This window comes from Phaseolus vulgaris, chromosome 2 (genome assembly GCF_051622355.1).
Source record: "Phaseolus vulgaris cultivar YP4 chromosome 2, ASM5162235v1, whole genome shotgun sequence".
NCBI classification, from domain to species: domain Eukaryota; kingdom Viridiplantae; phylum Streptophyta; class Magnoliopsida; order Fabales; family Fabaceae; genus Phaseolus; species Phaseolus vulgaris.
This window is the reverse complement of record NC_143499.1, coordinates 3,872,023-3,895,438: the sequence shown is the minus strand read 5'-3', so window position 1 is coordinate 3,895,438 and position 23,416 is coordinate 3,872,023. Positions and strand designations below refer to the sequence as shown.

The 23,416-nt window shown below is 33.5% G+C and overlaps 2 protein-coding genes, 1 non-coding gene and 1 pseudogene across 5 annotated transcripts; 3 read left to right on the top strand and 1 right to left on the bottom strand.

Moving 5' to 3' along the window:
* The first annotated feature begins 621 nt into the window (after window positions 1-621).
* On the top strand, window positions 622-695 carry TRNAT-AGU (transfer RNA threonine (anticodon AGU)). Its single transcript has one exon. It is a non-coding gene; the product is annotated as a tRNA-Thr (tRNA).
* Window positions 696-823: 128 nt separating this feature from the next.
* Window positions 824-3,751, bottom strand: LOC137810305 (hypothetical protein At1g04090). Its single transcript, XM_068611497.2, has 2 exons — window positions 3,313-3,751; window positions 824-2,906 (listed from the first exon to the last, which is right to left on the bottom strand). The coding sequence occupies exons 1-2, from the start codon at window positions 3,524-3,526 to the stop codon at window positions 1,318-1,320; spliced, it is 1,803 nt and encodes a 600-aa protein (XP_068467598.1). The 5' UTR covers window positions 3,527-3,751; the 3' UTR covers window positions 824-1,317.
* Window positions 3,752-6,257: 2,506 nt separating this feature from the next.
* On the top strand, window positions 6,258-8,195 carry LOC150028944 (uncharacterized; annotated as a pseudogene).
* Window positions 8,196-10,704: 2,509 nt separating this feature from the next.
* Window positions 10,705-23,104, top strand: LOC137810303 (putative GTP diphosphokinase RSH2, chloroplastic). 3 transcript variants are annotated; one of them, XM_068611492.2, is made up of 18 exons: window positions 10,705-11,254; window positions 12,141-12,199; window positions 12,281-12,412; window positions 13,163-13,303; window positions 13,808-13,864; window positions 14,336-14,430; window positions 14,737-14,869; window positions 15,489-15,662; window positions 16,310-16,500; window positions 16,672-16,738; window positions 19,552-19,685; window positions 20,153-20,219; window positions 20,325-20,387; window positions 20,472-20,713; window positions 20,802-20,928; window positions 21,192-21,284; window positions 22,090-22,275; window positions 22,741-23,104. In XM_068611492.2, exons 1-18 carry the CDS (start codon window positions 10,933-10,935, stop codon window positions 23,026-23,028), a joined length of 2,571 nt encoding a protein of 856 aa, XP_068467593.1. In that variant the 5' UTR covers window positions 10,705-10,932; the 3' UTR covers window positions 23,029-23,104. The 3 variants fall into 3 exon arrangements, 2 of the variants coding, with proteins under 2 accessions (XP_068467593.1, XP_068467595.1); XR_016518363.1 differs by having other exon boundaries at window positions 10,709-11,254; window positions 20,341-20,387; XM_068611494.2 differs by having other exon boundaries at window positions 10,709-11,254; window positions 12,277-12,412.
* The last annotated feature ends 312 nt before the right edge of the window (window positions 23,105-23,416 follow it).

The window sequence follows — 23,416 nt, the reverse complement described above, 5'->3', positions numbered from 1 at the left end:
TGTTGTTTTACGAGGAAAAGAAAGTAAAAGGATTCTAAAAAAGTTTAGAAAATAAGATGATTTTTTAGTTTGCTTGATAAAGAAGAAAATGAAAGAAAAGAAATATTTTTTTTTATTGAATGTGTAGAAAGTTAAAGAGAATATATGTATATAAGATTATATAAATGTTTCAAAGAAAATATATGTAATAAAAACAATAATATTTTGTCATGCCAAATATTTCCTTCTTTGGTACTTTAAATGCCTTGAAAATGGTGGAAGAATTCAATAGCATTATGATTTAATTCCCTTCATAATTGTTGAATCCATATTCAACACTAACAAACAAACGTTGGTATTTGATTGAGAAGTAAAAAACGGATTTAATTATAGATAATCTACCAAAGACCAAAGTTAAATACGAGTAATAATAGGTAACAAACATCTACATAATATTGTCCTTAAATTGAACAAGATTGACAGTAATAAATCAACAAATAAATATCAAGTACCATGAAAGCTTTTATTTAAAAATATCAAGTACCATAAATTCTAATTTACATATTTCCTAAAATTGTTTCTTATTGCCTACAATAAAAAAACTGTTGTTGTATACTTAAAGTTTAGTAGAATAAAAAAGTTGCTCTCGTAGCTCAGTTGGTTAGAGCACCCGTTTAGTAAGCGGGAGGTCTTGAGTTCGACTCTCAACGAGAGCACATTTCATACACTTTTTGGTTTTTTTACCTTCTGAAATTATTCACATCATCACATTTTTATTAAGCAATATTTAGTCTGGACTTAAATGTAGAGCTATTTATCTGTCTATTTTTATTTGACATGCACCAAACACAAGCAAAGTGCAATAATTTTCATTGAATCAACTACACTCATGCCAAATTATTTTTTGGTATGGATAACAAATCATTGTAGGATATCACAAACACTATCACTACAACAACTCTCGTGTAACACACATGTCCACACAACAAATCCTAATTTTGAACTTTCTATCCTCTCCAAATCCCATAAAAATAACAGAAGTCTCACCCAAAAACTAAAGTACAAGTAGAAAAATACATTAACAATCTTACTCCACCATACAATCCTCTTTCTTTGACTATTTTTTTTTATGAAATGATAAAAATACTATTTTTTTATATAATCAATTAGAGATTGTGTAGTGGAGCAGAGTGTCAATATGTAGAAGTATATATATAACTTCTCTCTCTCTATGTATATATATATATATATATATTACGAACAACAACATATAGTTACAACATTCTGGCCCAGAAAAAAAGAACTTGTCGATGTGACCAATTTGTTTCATACAAGTTCTCACCATCTTTCATCTCCTATCCAGTTATTTTTCTCTTTTGGCCCTGTAGGACCTTCCTCACCATACAGCTCCACTGGAAGTTTTTTAATCAGGTTAACAAATGGATTTCGAAGCCCCCGAGGTAGAGTGTTAATTATCTTATCTAACTCAGTTTTCGAATCATAACAAATTTTAGGACCCCACTGTCTCATAAACTGCAACCACTGAGGCTCTGTGACAGCATCTCCCAGATACTCAGCTGCAACAATCTCGTATTGAACACTGGAATCCACGTACAAATCACTACGACCAGCATCATTCCTAATACCAATCCCAAGTTTTGAAGACCCTTGGATATATGTTCCAGGGTGGGGGTAACTTGCATGTCCACTTTTTGATGCGTAGACGATAGCTTTATTGCCATTAATATACTCCAGTTCATAGGCATCCACCCATTTACCACCACTGTGCTGTGAGAAATATATACTCCACAACTCTCCAGAGAAGTTGCATACACGAAGTGTAAAATGCTCCCAGTCAGAAACATGCTCTCCGACCCTGGTAAAAGCCCTACTTGTAATTCCAATTTTCAGAGTAGACGGTCCATTGAAAGGGCAAAACACCCACATAGCAATATCAGTAAAAGTTCCACCAAGAGCAGGCTTCACATGAACATAAAGCTTAGCACTATTCAAGTCCCCATGTTTGACAAAATCCCTTCTATCATCACTTGGCAAATCTATCCAAAACTCCCCATCATTAGTTCCCCCACCTGGCAAATTTGAGCCAGCAGCATCAATGGCCTCTCCTTTACTCACGCCCTTTCTGTACAACAAGGCTCCGTTATTGAAAAACCAATCAACAGAAGAGGGCAAGTAAACTTCCTTAGGATGAAAGAAAACAGTAGGACCATAGTGCTGTACAAGTGCGTGTATTTGGTGGAGGTGTGGCATTGCAGGTAGCATAGGATTCAAGTTCTTTAAGCACACAACAGGTAGCTCTTCTCCCTTGTTCCAATGACTAGTGCAGAAAAAAGTCCCTACTGAAACTCCTTTTCCCAGCATGCCACGGTCACAAGGTCTCAAACTCCACACCTGAAATGGAAACTCAGGATTTACTGAAGTAGCATCAAGCATCAGCCGGTAAGGTTGATACTTATCAGTGAGGTCGGCACGAACACAAATCATTTCATCCAAATTGGGCTTCTCAGGCCTGTTAGTAACCAAGTAGCCAAGGGCACTGTAACCTTCAGGAGGCTGAGGCACCCAAAAGTATGCACAACCAATTGCCAATTCCCTTCTTCCTGCATTGGAACACCATACCAACATATAATCAAGAGGGTTCTTCAAAGCTGGTAACTTGTCATAGTTACTTCTTTCAGATGAGACAGCTTCCACTTCCCTAACAACAAGCACAAAACCCCATAACGGCTTGTCGCTTGGCTGACAATAGTGACCAAGGACATGGAACCCATCTGGTATTCCCACAGGTTTATAGAATGCAACAGGCTTTCCAATGTTGCTGTTCCAAACAAACTCAAACCCAGTGACCTTGCGCACTTCTATTTCACCAAGGTTTACAATTCCAGAAGCAAAATCTTGTCCTGTGACTACATACACAAAATCACGGCATGGATTAATCATTAATGTAGATACAAGTAACTGAAACATGCCCAATATTACCTTTGTATAGTTTTTACAGACAGTACACATATTATACAGTGCCTTACTTTTTTTTGTACTATTCTCTAACTAAAATAGAAGTTTTATCACATAGTCCATGAAAAATGTTCATAGTACATTCAATTCTGATCAAAGCACAACACTAACATCACTTAACAACCTGCATCCAAGTTTTGACTCCAAAATATACTACAGGCACTCAACTTCCTAAAAAATACTGATTTAAAGAAAAACAACAGTAAAATCATGGTATTGAGAAAAATATATAATAATGAAAATATATGAAATAGCAAGTTTAGAAGATTTATGAAGAGTGTTTTGGGGAATAATAACCTTGAGGCCATTGGGGAAGCGGAGAGGAAAGTGAAAAGGCTTGTGGTAGAGTGATGAGAGTGTTGTTTATCCCTTTCCGAAAGCTGTTGAATTTGAAGCAAAACATTTGGAGGAGATGCAATAGTTGTGGAAACAGAGACATCAAATAGAACAAAAACCTCAACAATTGCTGCTTTGTATTCATGTTCGGATTAGATCTCACAAAACCCATCATTATCAATTGCTTGAAATCAGGGTTGAACAATCATTTTCTTTTCAAAGGTTGATCAATTTGGGGGACCCCCTTTTTGCCACACTCTCTCTCTTCCACAGAACACGCGGAAAGAGAAGAACTTGTTCTCATACCTTCTTGCGTGTTATTTGTTTCTTAATCATTGGTTCTTCTCTTTCCTGGCGTTTGATTCTCCAACTCATTCCTTATCTTTTTCTGTTGTTTTATTTTGTCCCAAATTCTACTATAACTGATTTTTCTTTTCAACTATTCTTTTTGTTCTTCTAATGTTGTTTAGGAAAATGTTGAATGATACAAAAATTTTATTTTACAAAAGAATATATATTAGTGCAAAGAGAATCAACATGTAACTTAAATATAGGTACTTTAACTGAATTGGTGAGATTTTATGTAAAATGATTGAAATTTACATATTATTTTTTAAAAAATACTCATATGACTAACTCATACTTCATCTCACAACTTCAATGTAAAACAAATGGTGTATGTGTTAACATGAGTTTGAAGTATGGAAAACGATATTTTTTTCAAATGAAGTTGTTTCATATATAATTGATTAATTTTAATTGATTTTTTAAAAATAAAATCATGTCATGACACAATTTTAATGCGATAATATTCACGGTAAGTTTACACAACTTCTACATAAGATCTTGTATTGTTTAAAAAAAATATTGATATTTTAGTATAAAAAAATTATATACAAATATTAATTATGAAATTAAAAATTAATATTGTGCAATTAGAAAATAAATAAGAGAAATGTGTATTGTTTTTTAAAAAGTTATAAAAAAAATACATTGAAAATATAAAAAAATATACATTAAAAGTATATAAAATAGTAATTAAATGTGAAAAATTTATAAAAAATTAAAATTAATTTTTTTACCACAAAATGAAGAATGATGAAAAGTTAATAATGCAAATTATAAATAAATTATAATATGAACATTGATTTATTACATCAAGTAATTTCTCTATTTGAGAAAGTGTGAGAAGACCGTCTTCTTGTTTGACTTATAGGTCTTTACAAAGGATGATAGTCAAAAGAAGATAATGTGAATCATCATTGTTGTTCTTGTCGTTTATACAAAATTAAATCAAGTAAATGATGATGTGATTATGAGGAGTTTAAGTTATATGTTTATCTTATCCTTGTGTTATTATTATCTTGTTTTGTCATAGGTAATTTTTCTCCAAGGTAAAGTGTCCACAATATTTACAAAACTTGTGATATTTAATTTCATCCAATTCTAAATGGAATTATTGGTCAGACCAAATTTATATCAGACCTCATGATGCAACACATTAATTAAAAAAAAATACTCATCTCCATAAAAAAATGGACGAACCAATCTCAAATAAGTCAAGAATAATATTTTTATTGACGAAGTAAATAAAAACAACTATTTTTATTTTACTATGTGAATTTATAGCTTGTTTTTTTCACCATCACACAAATATTAATTTTCATGTCTCACCATCCTTATAATAATTTATATATTTTTAATAATTTATTTTTATTATAACTTTTATAAAAATTACCTATTAGTCTTGTTTTTTTAAATAACTTGTAGATAAAAAATTTACATCTCTAGAATAATATTTTGTATAAAAAATTAATGTTAACATATTAATATTTTTTTATATAAAACTGTATGTATTAATATGAAAATTAACAATGAAATAATCTCATAAAAGACAATGTAAATGCACCATAATTTTTAGTTTAAATATAAAAATAGTGTAATCTGATTTTACTTTTACAACCCTATATACAACTTCTTTCTTCCAACTAAAGTCATACTAAACACATTTTTTTTTAATTACCTTTTTCGTCCCTATATTTATAGCCAATAGTCAATTTGGTACAATGATTTTTTAAAAATTCAATTTGGTCCCTAAGTTTTCTAAAATGTATTCAAAATGGTCATTTCTGTTAAATATCACCAAACAGCGTTAAGTGGTGCTTATGTGGCAGACACGTGTAAATTACGTGGATTGTGCTTACATTACTTTGGTGAATACTGAATTAGGGTTTAGGTTATTCAAATTGGGGATTTCGAATTTCTGATTTAGGGTTTCTGATACGAGGATTGCTCCACTGGTTGGATTTTGTGGTGCGCTTCCCTGCTTCGATTCCATTCGGAGGTGTGCTCCCCTCATTCGACTTTGTGGTGCGATCGTGAGTTACGATGGTGAGCTGCGTTCCCATGGTCGATTTGGAGGAGCGATTATGTGGTGCGGTCCAGAGGTGGTGAAGGGGCAGCGATTGCGATCCAGACCGTGGTGTCGTTTTGTGGTTGCTCCTTTATAAGGTTAGTAATTTTTTACTTAGTTTCAGAGTGGTTCTGTTTTTTATTACTTTTAGAGAACATATACAGAGTTGTTTATGATGTAGGGTCCACCATGTGCAACAATTTTTTATGTGTGGTCCAACATTTGGTCTCTGACATAATTTTGTGATGTGTGGTCCAACATTTAAGTGAAGGTTTGGTTTGTTATTTGTTTGTTATTTGTGGTCATATGTATATTTATATTTCACAGGAATACCTTTTATAAAGTTCATATCATGAAAGAAGGTTATTTTCAACTTGTGGTCCACCATAGTGGGATATTTTGTGATGCGAGATATGTTGGTGGTGATACATCAACATGGTCATGTGACAGTGATAGATGGAGTTACTTTGAAATAGTTGGCATCCTAAAGGAGATGGGGTTTATATCAATACAGGAGATGTGGTATTCACGTGGAGGTTGTGAAGAGTTAGAAAATACATTGGAGGTTCTGGTTGATGATGGTGGTGCAATAGAAATGCTGAAAATTGCAAATACACATGGTGAAGTTCATTTATTTTTAGTGCATGTTGTTTCAGATGCAGAAGTGATGTTGGTTTTAGGTGATGGAGTGGAAGTCGAAGGTGTTGAAGCTGATGTTGAGGATGGTGGTGGTCCCGAAGGTCTTGAACATAATGTTGAGTATGGTGGTGGTGTGGAACCCGAAGGTGTTGAACCTAATGTTGAAGATGGTGGTGGTGTGGACATTGGTGAGCATCATGGTACGGAAGGTGTGGGTGAGGAAGATGATGAGGAGGATGAAGGTCATGGTGGTGGGCATGCTTCAGAAGATTCTTCTTGGTTAAGGGAAGTTGAATTTATTGAAGGTGAAATTGAAGTTCAGAGTGAGGGTACTAGAGATAAGGGTGAGGTTGACGGTGAGGGTGAGGGTGAGGGTGAGGATGAGGGTGACGGTGAGTGTGAGGGTTCTACAGATAAGGGTGAGGGTACTACAATTAAAGGCGAGGTTAGGCATAGACGCCGAAGTAAAAGGCGGGCCAATAATCCTATTGAAGGTTTAGAACCAAATTGTACAGATGATTTGCATGATTTGGGTGTTGATGACGATGAAAGTGAAGGAACCTTTGTGAATGATAGAGGGCTGTCAGATACAGATTGGGAATCAGAAGAGTTAGACAGCATGGACGAATTTGAAGATGGTGATGAGGATATTAGGACAGGTGGTAAATTTCCATCCTTTGTAATGCCAAAAAACATGGCAGATTTTTCGTAGGATTTGGGTACCTATTTTACAGATAAGGAAGCATTTAAAGATGCCATTAGAACTTATGTTGTCCATTCAGGGAGGAATTTGAAATTAGTAAAAAATGATAATTCGAGAGTTCGTGTGCGTTGTATTGGAGCACAAGGACAATGTGAATGGTATGCATATTGTGGGTTCTTACCCTCAACAAGCTGTTGGCAGTTAAGAAAACTAAATGATGTGCATATCTGTGCTAGGCAGTTTAAGGTTGATTTGTTGAGCACTAAATGGTTGAGTGGAAGGTTGGAGACTTCTTTAAGTCAAAATTCAAAATTGAGAATTAATGACGTAAGGAATAAAACTGTTAGAAAATGGAACACAAGTATAAGTAAGTCAAAAGCTCAACGGGCAATGGCGATGGCGTTGAAGAATGTCCAAGGTTCATTTCAAGAGTAGTACAAATGAATTTATGACTATGCACATGAGCTTATGCGTGCAAATCCGGGGTCTACAGTGAAAGTCAAAGTTGAAGACATGAATAGATTCAAAAATTTTAACAGATTTTATGTGTGCTTAAAAGCCTGCAAGGATAACTTTATATCTTGTAGGCCCATAATTGCTTTGGATGGGTGCTTCTTGAAAGGCTTTTATGGTGGTGAACTGCTGACAGCAATTGGGAGTGACCCAAATGATCAGATGCTACCTCTAGCATATGCTGTGGTTGAGGTTGAATGCAAAGATTCTTGGACCTGGTTTTTGCAGCTTTTAATTGAAGATGTTGGGGGTGTACATGTATGTGAAGGCATCACTTTCATGTCTGACCAACAAAAGGTATATTCTTTGCTGTCAATTGTTGATTTTGTCTGTTTATAATTTTCATTTAACTATTTTATATCTGATTTTTTATAGGGTTTGTTGCCTGCCATTCAAGAGCTCATACCTGGGGCAGTGCAGCGGTTCTGTGTTCGACACTTGTACTCCAACTCCAGAAAGAAATACCCAGGAAAAAAACTTTAAACTTTAATGTGGAGGATAGCCTTGGTTTTTCACAAAATTTCAGAAAAATTGTCCCGAAATAATTTTTTCCTGAAATTCCACGAAAGAATATGACTGAATTTGGGACAAAACGCCACAAATTTCACGTCAAACAGATGAGTATTCACCTAGGAAAAAAAATCAAACAATTTCACACACAAACAAGCCTTGCTTTCAACCTTGGCAATGATGAATAGAAAATGTATTGAAAATCTTGTGGGACGAATCTGGGGCTCAAATTTCAGCCAAAAATCAATACAGACAATGAAGAATGTCTGGTAAAATTTTCAGACCTAAAGACCCAAGGAATAGGGCATTGTAAGACACAGACCGAGAGTGAACAAAACCGGTTTTCCGAAAACAAAATGTCCTAGCTTTTCTTCCCTATATCTCCTTTTTGTGATTTGATTATGGACGTGTCTCCTTCGCAGGGTGCAAACAACACAAGAAAGTGCTTGTGTGAATTTTTCAACGCAATTTTTTAACACAGAATAAAATTGCAGAAAGTATGGCGAAATTTCACAAATTTTGCTAGAGGATAGCTTTGGTTTTTTACAAAATTTCAGATAAATTGTCCCGGAATAATTTTTTTCTGAAATTTCACGTAAGAATCTAGATTGAATTTGGGATAAAACGCCACAAATTTCACGTCAAACAGATGAGTATTCACTTAGGAAAAAAATCAAACAGTTTCACACACAAACGAGTCTTCCATTCAACCCTGGCTGACAGTGAATACATTTTAGAAAACTTAGGGACCAAATTGAATTTTTTAAAAATCACGGTACCAAATTGACTATTGGCTATAAATATAGGGACGAAAAAGATAATTAATTTTTTTTTTATAAATTCAAACTCTTCTCATGAAGTTGTGTTCCGATGATACCAGGTTATGAATATTTTTTTCAAAATCTCATAATTTTCTTATCAAATTGTACCATTTCTGTTAAAAAAAAACATTTTCGCTGCACGTTTTAAGCACATTTGTCTAAATGCGGGTACCCTCCCTTTTCATCGTTGGACTTTGTTGACGTGGAAAAGTCTCTTTTCTAAATTGCTTAAGTAATACGAAGTTATGTGTTCAAGCCTTTTTGCTGCTAGTTGGAACTAAAACCCCTAGCGAGGGTATTCGAGAATGATTACGACGACAAACATCAACTGGTCTTTCATAGTTGTTCAGAAGTCAAAGCTTTTGCTTACGATGAGATGAAAGTAAATAGACAATTGACCCGCTGATTGATCGAATGGAAACTTCCCCCTTCTCGCTAAATTCAAACTTCCTGCTTCAACGTGGAATTGCCTCTAAAGTCGTTACGCTTTCCCTGCGCTTCCTCTTCTCTTTCGAATTAGCGAAGGAGTTTCTTCTTACAGGTTAACTTCAAGCAGTGTCGCTTAGGCATATATAAAGAAAGAAGTAAAGGGTAAATGTAAGTGATAATTTTGGTCTTTAGGAAATGTTGTTAATTTATTTTTTAAGTGAATAAAAAATATTTAAATATTAAAAAAATTCTTTCTGTTAAGTTGAATTGTTAAGTTTTGTACAACTATTTTATTGTTAATCAAGGACTATTTTGTTATTAAATTGTAATATTTACAAACTAATTTGTAGTTTTACAGATTTAGGGACAATATTTTGTTTTTGTTTTTTCAAATGACTAAATTGATAATATGTGAAATATTTAAGGACCAATGATTGATAAAAGAAATTATTTGATGTGAATTCCTTTTCATTAAATATTTGTTGAGAAAAGTTTTGTTTTTGAGAAAAGTTAGTTTTTTTTTTCTATAAAAGCGTACACTAAAATCAAAAGTTATTCTGGATAATTTTTAAATAAATTTTCCTCCGAAAATCACTTTTAAATGAAATCATTTTCATAAATAACAATTATTCCAAAGGTCTTTTCCAGAAAAAAAAACTATTACAAGAAAAATATAAAAAATGAAATTGATTAAATATATAGGTTAAAATTAACTTACTTTACAAACCAAACAAATAAAAGTTCAAAGAAACAATGCAAAACAAAAGTATCTATACATTAATTAATATATAAATTATTTTAGCCACATTATTTTCATTCAGTAAACTGCACCATGAATTTGTCCATTAAAATTATCAAATTTGGTCTTTATATAACATGAACAGCACATCCATCATTATCTACAATCAATAATACTTTTACCAAAAATATTGGAATCTCTTTACATAATACTTTATATATATATATATATATATATAATAATAAGTTTTTTGTATAAATATTAACTAAATAAATAATTTCATATTTAATTTATTATTTTCTTTAACTGTGTTATTAGCACGGTTTGACAGGTTATTATCTTATAGAAAAAAATATATATCATAATGAAAATTTATGATATAATGTTATATATTATAAATTATCTCGTAGAAATAAATATATTATTGCTGTAATTATGTGAAAATTTATTAATAATAACTAATACGACAATGACGTAAAAATCACACTGTAAAACCATTTTACATAGTCATTATCCTCTTTATTTATTTTATATTTTTAAATATATTCAGAAAAAATATTTAAATAAAATACAATTTGTTTTAGGATGGCATGGCACTTGCTCCTTCTTTATCCTCTAGAATACCAAGCGTTAGTGGTGAAGAAGAGATGCATCGCACAAAAATACAAAACCAGATTTCAATGAGAAAAATCAGCAACCGTGGCCATAGATTCCTTTTTTCCCTTTTCAACCACTCATTTTCTCTCTCACGCCATTTTCCCGGGAGAATAACCGTCTCTTCCATCATCACTATTTACTTCACTGTTAAACAACTATGAGCATGAGCGTGCTCTCATGCCAACGCTCCAAAATGTTAGCAGCTCAGAACAAATCTCCATTTCTTCGCAGATTCCGATCCTTCAAACCTAACCGTTTCAGATTTTGCTGTTTGCTTGACCAAATCGCTGTTCCGACGTCTCTCACTCCTGTTCTCACCTCCGATAACGTAATCGCCGCCGCTGCCAAAGCCGCATCCGTCCATAGCGCCGTCTCTTCAGCCATCACACAGGTTGCCGTCACCGCCGTCGCAATTGCCTCCGGCGCTTGTCTATCCACTAAGGTCGATTTCCTGTGGCCTAAACTGCAGGAGCAACCAGGTTCCGCGTCTTCTTCTTCTTCTTCTTCTGTTTTCCTCTCTTTATTTTATTTTAAATTCTCTTGCACGATTGCGGTTGAATTTGATTTAATATGCTTACGTGATTTCTGATGCCAAATTAAAGCGTCGCTTAAGCGCTTATGATTGTTTAATTTCACGAATTTGCGGATTGAAGACTTTTGCTGAAGATAGTGTCCTATGAAGCACGTGCACGGATACTTGTACTTGCTTCGTGTATTCAGTTCTGATAGTACTTCACGTATATCCAAGTCTCTAAACAAGTTATGAAAATATAATATTACGGATTGCATTTGAGACATAGAAACACGTATAAGATAGAAATATAGAAGCTCTATTCTTGGATGAACCAAAATCGGAAACTAATCCCCTTCGTGGGTGAAGTTTAAGAAAGGAATATATCAATACTTTTCTAGAAATTAGGAAGTGATTTACAAGGACAAAGAATTATAACGGTGGCATAAAAGCCCCAAAAACCTAACTAGAGTGGATTCTGTATGACTCTATATCATATTCTGATATCATCTTAGTACATATATTTATGTGTAACTCAATCTTACTAACCCCTTATATATACTAATATGATCTTATTCTTAGTGGCGGTAGGATCTCCAACATTAGTAATCTACTAGAATCATGTTAGTATCATCTAGTCTACGTTTATCACATGCTATATAATTTTGTAAGTATCATATCGTATACGAAATGCTTGAGGGGGAGCATCAAGTCATGTGTCATTAAATAGTGCTGAGATATACAATTCATAGTTCTTTGCATGCCACAGAAAGTTTCTGTTGCCGTGTCTGTCATCACATGATAGGGTTGGTCTATTCGTAAGTTTTCTTATTAGCAAAATTTATAACATGCAGGTACAGTGACGCTGGATGGAGTAGATGTTACTGGTTACCCAATATTTAACGATGCAAAGGTTTAATATCTGTACTTGTGTTGTATTATGACTTGTATGTTATCTTTTTACATCATTAAAACACCTTATGTGTGAAGGTAGGTACAGAAGGCTATAGCATTTGCAAGAAAAGCACATCGTGGCCAAATGCGGAAGACTGGAGACCCTTATTTAACACATTGTATCCACACAGGAAGAATTTTGGCTGCATTGGTTCCATCAAGTGGTAAACGAGTATGAACTCCAATGATCAGCTAGTAATAGTGACTGGATTTGTTTTGGTATTTGTTTTACTTTGTGGAAAAAAAGAAGGCATTCACGACTTCCTTTCCTCCTCATCGCCCCTTCATCATCCAATGTACTCAGGAGAACCCATGCCGTTATGGAACAAACAAAATGGCAGACCTAATTATAATTTAATAAATTTGATCATGATGCCATCATCATTTAACCAGGCATATAATGACAGTATCATTAATTAGAACATATATATTTTTAATACGCCATAAATTTCAACAAACATACTGGGGATGTTCTTCTTTTATGATGTTACAAAAAATCTGAAGAAACATATTAGTGGAACACTAAAGTTGACGAAGTACTATTAATTATACTGATAAATGTCAATATCATTTATCTCATTTATACATAATTTTTAGTTTTGATATTTAAACTATTGGATAATGTATGATATATTGTTTTATTATTTTTAAATGTCTGCAGTTTCCACCGAAGCTCCCATATCTTTCTTGCACATCTCAGTTTCTAAATTGATTGAATTTTTTTTTGAAAATATTGTCTTTCTTTTACCAGATTTAGCCTTTGACGTCACTGAGACAGCTAAACTGAATCTTTACTACTTTGAACTGCATTAACTTTTATATTACTGTTATCGTTTGCATTTTTCAGCTAAATGCACTGCAGGTTGAAAACATGTTTCTATTCAATTGTTCCTTTGTTTGAGATAGTGATACTCTGTTTCAGGCTGTTGACACTGTTGTGGCTGGTATTTTACATGACGTGGTCGATGACACTTGCCAAAGTCTGCAGGACATTCGGGCAGAGTTTGGGGATGATGTGGTCAAATTGGTAGCTAGTGTTTCAAGGTTAAGCTACATTAATCAGGTACCATATCTTTGAATTTTTTTTGTATCTTGAAGGAGGTGGGAGGTACATAATAGTTAGCTTGCTAGATTTTAGAATGCAATTTGCTACACACCTTGATTGAAATAAAGATATAGAAGTCTTTGTATCCATTCATCTTACAAACTTATTCTAAAGCTTTTCGCTCGTATTGGTCTTGGACATGGCATTAAAGTCTCTATCTATTACCTAGCTGCCCTATTTTTCATAATTGAAATAAATTTCATTACAAGTTACTATGAACCTGTAAACCATTTTCAACTATGAACCTAATATCTCAAGTTTTTAGGAATCTTAAGCTCTAACAGTTATCTCATAGCTAATGCAGATGTATGGGGCAATAGGGAAAGAGTTTAGTGACATATTCTTCTATTTCATTGTATTTGTGGATTAGATGCTTCAAGCTTAATTCTCCTAACAACTCTGGAGATTGTTGCTGTTTTCTTTTATTACCATATTATGCAATAACTGCATCAACTTTTGCAGCTATTACGCAGACATCGAAGGGTAAGTGTAAACCAGGGTGTCCTTGGCGAAGAAGAGGTACGTAATCTGCCTTTGACACACACACACACACACACATATATATATATATATATATTATATCAATTAGCTCTTGAGACTTTCAAGTTTACTTTGGTATCATGTTAATCATCAATATCAAAATATACTGAAAACAATGGATGCCTAAGATGGTTTTTAAACAATATAAAGATTAATTGTGAAGAGAAGATTGTATCATATCATCCTCTTTCTCTATAATAGATATTTAATACTTATTCTTATAGAAGCTTGAGGTTGGCCAATTTTGTGCACAATCCATTTCATTTTACGATACTAAGCTTCCAAAATACAGGTCAATGCAACAATCTTTTGTATCTATCAATATAATGCATCTGGTGGTTGGTCAAGACAATACTGAAACTATACACATTCTGAAATTTGTAAAACGTGGTAGAGGGTGGTGGAATTAGCAGCAAACTTTTCTGATATGTTACATTCATAATCTGCTAGGCAAGTAATTTACGAGAAATGCTTTTGGGAATGGTTGATGATCCACGTGTTGTGCTCATCAAGCTTGCAGATCGTCTTCACAACATGAGAACAATGTACTTACTCTGGGCTTCTTAACTTCTTTCCTTTTATACCCGATTATTGTTGGTCTTGCTTATTTTCCCTTTTCTGGCCTTTTACTCCAGATCTGTTGTTATTTGAAGATGAAACAAAATTTATTTTAATATTATAGCCCTCTCAATTCTTCATGGTTTTTGGTAGTGATTTTTACTTCCTTGCTTTAGTAGCCATCTTTAACCAGCAAACTTAGCCATGTGGGGCCTTTTGACTTTTTAGATAAGCAGGTTATAAGTTATGTTTCATAGGTCATTTTTATTAGGTGACACTATCTCTCTCTGCAGTCATGCTCTGCCATTGCAAAAAGCTCAAGCTGTTGCAGAGGAGACCTTAATCATTTGGTGTTCACTTGCTTCAAGATTGGGTCTGTGGGCGTTGAAAGCTGAACTGGAAGATTTATGCTTTGCTGTTCTACAGGTCTTCTATTAGTATATATGTTTCTTTTGCTTTGATAGTGATCAATTATATTAATATAATCTTATAAGAACCTTAGACACAGCAGAAAGACAAAAATACAGAAACAATGAAGTTCTCCGGTCCCTATGAAAATCTTCTCACCTCCCTTAAGCTATTTGCTGGACCTTTATTATTTTATCTCATTTTTAAACAGGAAGTGGATGATCGGAAAGTTACACTATTTAAATTTCTGTATTTAAGTAGTTGTAGGTTCTACATTAACTAGTGACATGTCCAAATTAAAGAATATAAGTGGGGGACAACCCTAATCCTACTAGTCAGTCCATCAGACCATCCTTACATTGCATGTCAAGTCTTGCAAATTTCATCGTGATGTTTAGTTATTGACGTGAGAGGCGTGCTATAAATCTCACATCAACTAGTGAGATGACTAAATTAAAGTCTATATGAATGGAGAACAATTCTTACCTTATATGTTAGTTTTGTAAGATTAAATTGAGCCCAAACCCAAGTTTTAAGATAAACAACAAAATGTTAGCATTATCAAGATGACATAATAAGACCATTATAATTTATTGACACTGGCCCACCTATGTTTGTATTTGTTCGTTGATACCAGCCTCAAATATTTCAAAAGATGCGAGCCGATTTGGCTTCCATGTGGAGTCCTACTAGCAGAACAGGAAACTTGAGAAGATTCTCTGTAAAAGGCAATTTGATACATTTGAATGAGAACAATTCAACACCTTTCTATAACGGATCCTTGACGTTCAATGGGGATGTGAGTATGAAGGTAAGAATTTTTAAGTGCAAGGGTTGATTACTTCATTCTACTTGTTTGTACTCTATGTATGATCATTAGATTTGATTAAATTCTGGTGTACAGTTTTCATTTGTGGTTGCTTTCTGGTTATGCTAGTGCTTATTGCCACTGTAAAATCTTACACCAAAATGCTAGTTTTGTCCTGGCTATGAAATATGAAGGAGTAAAAATAATTCAATGATTATACTGTTTGCTTATATATATTTCTGTTATTTTGCAAGTTCCAATTGTTTTCTACTAATATTATAGAAAAAAATGAATGAGGAGGGGAAGTGAGACTGAAAAGTATGTGAACAAGGAAGTATTGTTACCTTAACTTGTTCTTAATATCCCGTATGTAGCTCAATAAAAAAAGGATATTTGAAGTTTGAAAGAAACCTGTAAAATCTTCTTTCAGTCCTTGTTATCGAATGTATTTTATTCAAAGTATATTATGGTTATAAAAATTCTAAAGATATATTTAAGGGGGCTATCTGAAATGAACTCCTTGTCCTTAGACGTTCATGATTGATAGTTTAAGTAATTACTGAGGCTGTAAGGCAATGTTACATCTTCATTGTTTCAACAAGTTTCAGGAAAGGGTGAGAACAAATTTTTTTTTTAATTTTACTTTTCAGGATCTTTTGGAAGCTGTAGTTCCATTTGATATATTGTTGGATCGGAGAAAACGGGCTAACTATCTCAATAGTATTGGGAGTAATCTTGGGACATGCACCAAACCAAAGGTTGTACAAGATGCTGGGTTAGCTTTGGCATCATTGGTAATTTGTGAGGAAGCACTTGAGCGGGAAATGACTATATCAGCTTCGTATGTTCTTGTTTACCATTATCTTTTACCATTTTTACATTTTGGTATCGTCCATGGCAAGTGAATGGTGAAGCATATTTTTGTGTTTCTTGAAGCACTATCTATTGCTGACTACAGTGCCATGGTATAAACAATTTTATAGTTCTTAAAGGTTTTCGTCTGTATTTGCAGTTATGTTCCAGGAATGGAAATTACCTTATCCAGCCGATTAAAAAGCCTGTATAGTTTATACAGTAAGGTATGCAATTGTATAAAATTATGGCGTCATATGTATGGTTAGCGTTATAATTGTAGAAATAAGGATCATGTCTTATATAACCAAGAATATATAGATTATGTATGTATTATTAAGAACATTTTTTATTTATTCTCTTACCATATCTTTATTATTAGAGAAAAAAATTGTCTAGTTTGAATTGTGAGTCATGTCAGGTAGGAAAACACATTCGTCATTCTTTTCTTGATAGTTTTAGTAAAAAAGTTTCTTCTCCTTTTTTTCGTTCACTTTGATATTTGGAATCCTTCCTATAATATTACTTCTTCCATTTTTAAATATTTTGTTACCTTTATTGATGATTATTCTTGATGTACTTAAATTTAGTTAATGAAGAATTAAACAAATGTGTTTTTTATATTTCAAACTTTTATAATGAAATCAAAACACAATTTGGTTTATCTACACGAGTTTTTCGTAGTGACAACCTGTGAATATTTGTCTCACCCATTCCAATTGGTCATGACATTGAATTGTATTCTTCAACAAACTTCCTATCCTCGTACCCCTGAACAAAATAGAGTAACTGACCCAAAAACAAACATCTAATAGAAAGTACTCGGACACTTTTTCACAATCATTTTCCTCATTGTGTTTGGGGGGATGTCTCCTTAGAGTATGTTATCTCATTAGCTAGATGCCATCTCTTGTCCTTAATGATGAGATACCCCACTCTATCATTTCCCCCCATTCTAAGTCTTCCTCCATGTGTTTTTGGTACCACATGTTTTATATGTAACCTCACATGGTCGAGATACTCTTTCTCTGTAGTTGTTTATTAATTTGTATTGTCTTTTTAAATATCTCTTTCTTGGAGTTTGTTCCGTAGACACTTGTTCCTTGTAATGATGATATATGTAGTCACTTTTCCACCACTGTCAATCTTCGTTCATCACCACTATATGACTCTGCCATAACTCAAGTATATTAACATCATTCACACTCGATTGAAATTCCAGTATGGGATTCCTCTTTGACGAATAATGATAAGTGGAGGTTATGTGTGGTCCTTCTCCTATATCAGATTTAGTCTCTTCTGAAAACCACTGGCCCATTATTATAGAAAAGATACATCTTCTACCGGTAATCCTTCTCCCCACTATATTAACCTCAATTATCATCAGCTTTCCACCATACATTATATTTGTTTGTGCTTGTTATCTACTATTCCTATTCCTAAGTCCTCAGCTGAAGCTTTATCTCTCCTAGACTAGTGACAATCGATGATTGATGAGAAGTGTACCCTTCAAAGTAGTAATACTTGGGAGTTGGTTCCTCTTTGAGCTCACAAATCAATTGTTGGATGTCAGTTGTTGTACACTCTTAAAATGGGATCGTCATAAAGCTGGCTTGATTGCCAAAAGATACACAAGTCTATGAAACTTTCTTTGTTGTTGAAAGAATATCTAAATTATATATGTATATTAGAAATGTTTTTATTTATATCCATATTTCATATCTTTATTATTAGCGGATATCAAATCTTCATTTATTGTATTGATTTCATAAACATCCGTGTTGTTTTAGAAACACATGGTCTGAGCTCAATGTCTCTCTCTTTCCTATAGTTTAATAGGAGCAAGATGATAGTGAATAATGACACCTTGTTAATGAAAAAACAATATTGCTGTGAGTACTAAGGTTTCCGTCAAATTTTGTGGTTGTAAATCTTTGTAGAATAAATTTATTCTCGCTAACCACATCTTTTCTTGTGAGCAAGAAATGTTATTGGAAGGACCGTGGATTTTATTCGGCAATGTTCACATGGATATCCCTACTTCAAAACACCCCCACAAACTACCATCTAGGCTTTTGATGTTAGTCTTCGTTTATTTTTTCCTGCACTGGTGAATGTGAGTAAAACATTGAATCACATTTTCTTTGGCAAAGATTTGCATATTTGCGTGATCTTGAATTTTGTTAGATTCTTATGGTTTATTGGGAATGACCTAAAGCGGAAGGAAAAATGAGCCACATTGGAAAACATGATCTTTTTTATTTCTCCTTTATTAAAGCTTAATTAACGGTGAAGGGATGAAAAAAAGGTGTGGGGTCCATATTAATTCCTGATTCATCCAAATGTGCGAAGAATGGGAAGTGGAAATTTGGTCACTAAACAAAAAGACCAAAATACTTATATATATTTTTTTCTATTTTAGTTTTTTATTAGGGACATTTATGTCTTTTTATTACATATTTTTATCTTTCCTTGTACCTTCTACCCAACAAAACAAATGGGAATAAAATTTTACAAAATCATCTCGTTTTCTACATTAGACATACCAACAGTGTGACTCTTGCATTTGCTTTCTACTCCAATGGTGATGGGTTATACGGGGTGCTACCAAAGACACTTCATACTTAGCAAGGAGTTTAGCTAGTGCATAAGGATGAGTCGGATTTGATGATTGAAATCCCCTTATATAGTGGTGCAACTTGTTCAAATAAGGAAAGTAACATCTTAAATAGGGTAACGCGGAAGTTTTTCTCTTATAAGGATAAGATATGAATTCAAATTCCCGTGTTTGGGATGTGGGAGATAGGTTGTTTATCTGAGGTTCCCATGGATTTGCTGAGGTTTCTAATGATGAGTTTTAATATTCATTTATTTTAATATTAATACGTTCTCCATCATTCGTTTTATAATATGCCATAGCGTTGAATGTTTTTCTTTCCTACTGAGCAATGATTGCACTAGTGATCTTAAAGTTTGTGGAGATCACTTGGTAATAACTAATTGAATGGTAAATATCATGATTGTATTGTGTCTTGTGTAGATGAAACGAAAGGATACAAGCATTGATAAGGTATATGATGCACGTGCATTAAGAGTAGTTGTTGGAGACAAGAATGGAACTTTACATGGTCCTGCAGTTCAATGTTGCTATAGTCTGCTTGACATTGTACACAGGTAAAAAAAATGATCAAATTTCAGAGTATTTTTAATTCTACAACCTATATATAAGTCATTAAATGCAATCACTGTATAAAGATAGAGATAAACTTGATTTTAACCTTTTTTACATGCAACATATTGGTATATTTTTTATATTTTTTTTACTTAACTAGGAAAGAAATCCACAATAGAATTAATAATGCAGCAAAGAAGCAGAGGAGGATAAGATATTCTCCTAGAGAAAAAAACCATGAAAAACCCATCAACTAAATTAATCTCTTCTACATTTCCATCATTTTTTCCTTTTCAGTTTTTTGGACTATCTTGTGAGGTGGGTATGAACTTGTGTGCTCATTGTGTTTGTTCTTTAAGAGTGGAAGGTTAGATGTATAGATCTTAGGGATCTTTTTTAATTCACCAACCCTATTGTCCCTTGAAAATGGCTCTAAATTGATATGTTTATTTTATCTTTTATTATACAGGCTTTGGACTCCAATAGATGGTGAATTTGATGACTACATCATTAATCCAAAGCCTAGTGGCTATCAGGTTAGGCTTTCCTGTTCATATTTTCATGAACTAAACTAAAAGCGATCTTGTTCTTTTAGTCATGAGAATTGTGCTCATGATTGTATTAACCTATTAATATTGCAGTCCTTGCACACTGCAGTTCAAGGTCCTGACAGCTCACCTTTAGAAGTACAAATAAGAACACAGGTGCTAAATTATTTTGCATATGCTGTAGGTTTACTATTTTGTATTTTAGTTCTTCATATTTTCATTTATCATTTTGCATGATAGAGGATGCATGAGTGTGCTGAACATGGACTTGCCGCACACTGGCTTTACAAGGAAACTGGAAACCCGTTTTTATCCATAGACAGAATGGATGAACCTGAAACAGAAGCATCCTCCCATTTCTCCAAAGATTTAGGGGGAGGAAATTCTTCAGATATTTTATTAACTAAATATAAGTCATTCAAGGCTGGACATCCAGTTCTCAGAGTAGAAGGAAGTCACTTACTTGCTGCTGTTATCATCAGGTGCATAACACTTTCATTTCAAATGGATGTTATATTGTAAAAAGCTACCCATACTGATTGTCATCACTCGTGTTCAATATCTCTTCAGTGTAGAAAATGATGAAAGAGAATTGCTAGTTGCTGTTAGCTTTGGACTACCTGCCTCTGAAGCAGTTGCTGACAGAAGATCTTTCCATATCAAGCGCTGGGAAGCTTATGCACGACTATTCAAAAAGGTTTGATACTTAAATTAACATTTTTAACTAAGCGATGGCTCATGATGAATGGTTTATGGAAAGGACACATTGATTAGTAACACCCACTGAGAAGCCAATTCTTGGATGGATCACTATATGTGACAGTTAAGCTTACTGACTAGCTTGCTGTATTCTGTATTGCTCTCTCCATGACCAGATCCTGCTGTTCTGTCATTTTTTCCTTTGTGTATTTTAAGTTTTAAACTGCCTGGGTCAACTTGCCTCCTATTGATGTGCTTCAGGTATCTGATGAATGGTGGTTTGAACCAGGACATGGAGATTGGTGTACTTGTCTAGAGAAGTACACACTATGTCGAGATGGAATGTATCACAAGGTATGTTTTTCTAAGAGAATATAACTGTACGCTACATTTTAGTTTATTTTTTATTTATCAGCAATGTAGACACAGTGACATACCAGAAATTGTGCTTTAGATATGAAAATCTATCCTTTGCACACTGGCCGTATCTAGTTCATAATCACCAACATGGGCTGTAAATGTATCTGTGGTGTCGAAATTACTATCGAGAAAAACTTCATTCATTTTGGGCAGCCATATGCCAAGTCAATATTTGAACGTGTACAGTAATTACTACTATTGACGAAATTCTCAGTAATCCATCAATTTTTTGTTAGAGCTTATTCTCCTGTGTCGACTATGTGCTCGGTAAAACATAAGGATTGAATAGTTCATTTTAGGAAACATTATGTCCTCAGGTAGTGAAGAAAAATATTAAAATAAAATGAATTATACAACTAGCATTATATTCCGGAACATAAATAATAAAGTACCGCTCTGATTGTATCTAGTTATTTCTCTGTATCCATATTAATCGGTCACATTTTTTTTTTAATTTTTCATCACTTATGTCAATCCTATATCATATTTCTGGTTTTAAAGATGAATGGTTCATGTTACTTAGTCTCTATGATCTTTCGAATGCCACGCGATGGATAAAATAATTGTTTTGAAATATTTGATTCTTATAATTTAGAATTTAGTTTGCATTTGTGATTAAACTCATTTAATGTAGTGGTTACACATCATTTACATGAGAAGTAAAACTTTTTAATACTGAAGATGCATAAAAAATAATATATTTAAATAATGTTTATAATATTATTTGCATAATTCGCAGCAAGACCAATTTGGACGACTACTCCCAACATTCATCCAAGTTATCAATTTTACTGAGAAAGAAGAATCTGAATATTGGGCTGTTGTGTCGGCTGTATTTGAGGGCAGACAAGTTGACCGGATAACATCACACTCAAAATTTGACTTGGTAGCATCAACTTCTGCGGAAGCCGGCATCAATAACAAGGTATTATCTTATACGCATTGTGAAAATGGAAATTGCTTTTGTTTGCTTTCCTTTGTTTTCTTTCCGTGTCAAAATCATCATAGCCATTCAAATAATATAAATGCAATTATTATCTTTATTTCATGCTATGAGATTTTCAGTGGCTTCATTTCAAGATTGATTCTTCCTGTCCCTTAAATTGGTTACATATTAAAATGTTGCTGATCTAGAAATCTGAAATTTGCTCTGCTCAAAGCAAAATCTATATTTTTTGCAGATCATTATTTTTATTTTTGGTAATGATTGTAGTTGCAAATTTAAAATTTCAAATGCAGTTAAGATGGTAGCAATCAGGTAGTCTATTTTGCATAGTTGGCCAAAATGTCGGTCCGAAAGTGAAAGTGATATTTTATTTTCACCCCGCAATTCCCGTAGTTTTGTGAAATGTCAATGAATGTTGCAGTGACTGTGTAATTCATGTTTTAGGTGAAGCTTTTGAGAACAATGCTTTCCTGGGAAGAGCAATTGCGGTCTGAAGTAAGTGTGAAGCAAACAAAGTACGACGCAAAGCTTTATGATCTTCACGGTTCTCTTGGGGAAGTGGTAATTATTTGTTGGCCTCATGGTGAAATTTTGAGGTTAAGAGCTGGTAGCACTGCTACTGATGCTGCTCAAAAAGTTGGTTTGGAGGGAAGGCTGGTTGTGATTAATGGACAGTTAGTACTGCCCAACACAAAACTCAAAGACGGAGATGTAGTTGAAGTAAGAATTTAAATTATTCTTTCTTTAAAACAAATGTAAATAATTCTTTATGGGTCGTGTGTGATTAAAGTAAATAATTTTTATTTCATCTCATTTTACTTTTATTTGGGGACATGGGGGTCCTTGGTAAAATAACTTAAAAAAAATCAAATGTTGTGCAGACTAGATTCCAAAAACATGTTTGATAACCACATGTGCTATCATGCAATTACTTTTTTTTATTATGTTGGCTGTATGTGTGGTTATTATTACAAAACTGCAATGATTGTATAAAGAAATGGGAAAGATATTAATGGTAGTTATAGTTGTATGAAATATTTTATTTAATATCAAACCAAAGTCTTTGGATTGCTGTCTACTGTACAGCCTTAAAGCAAGGCTCATTATGAAAAAAAAAATA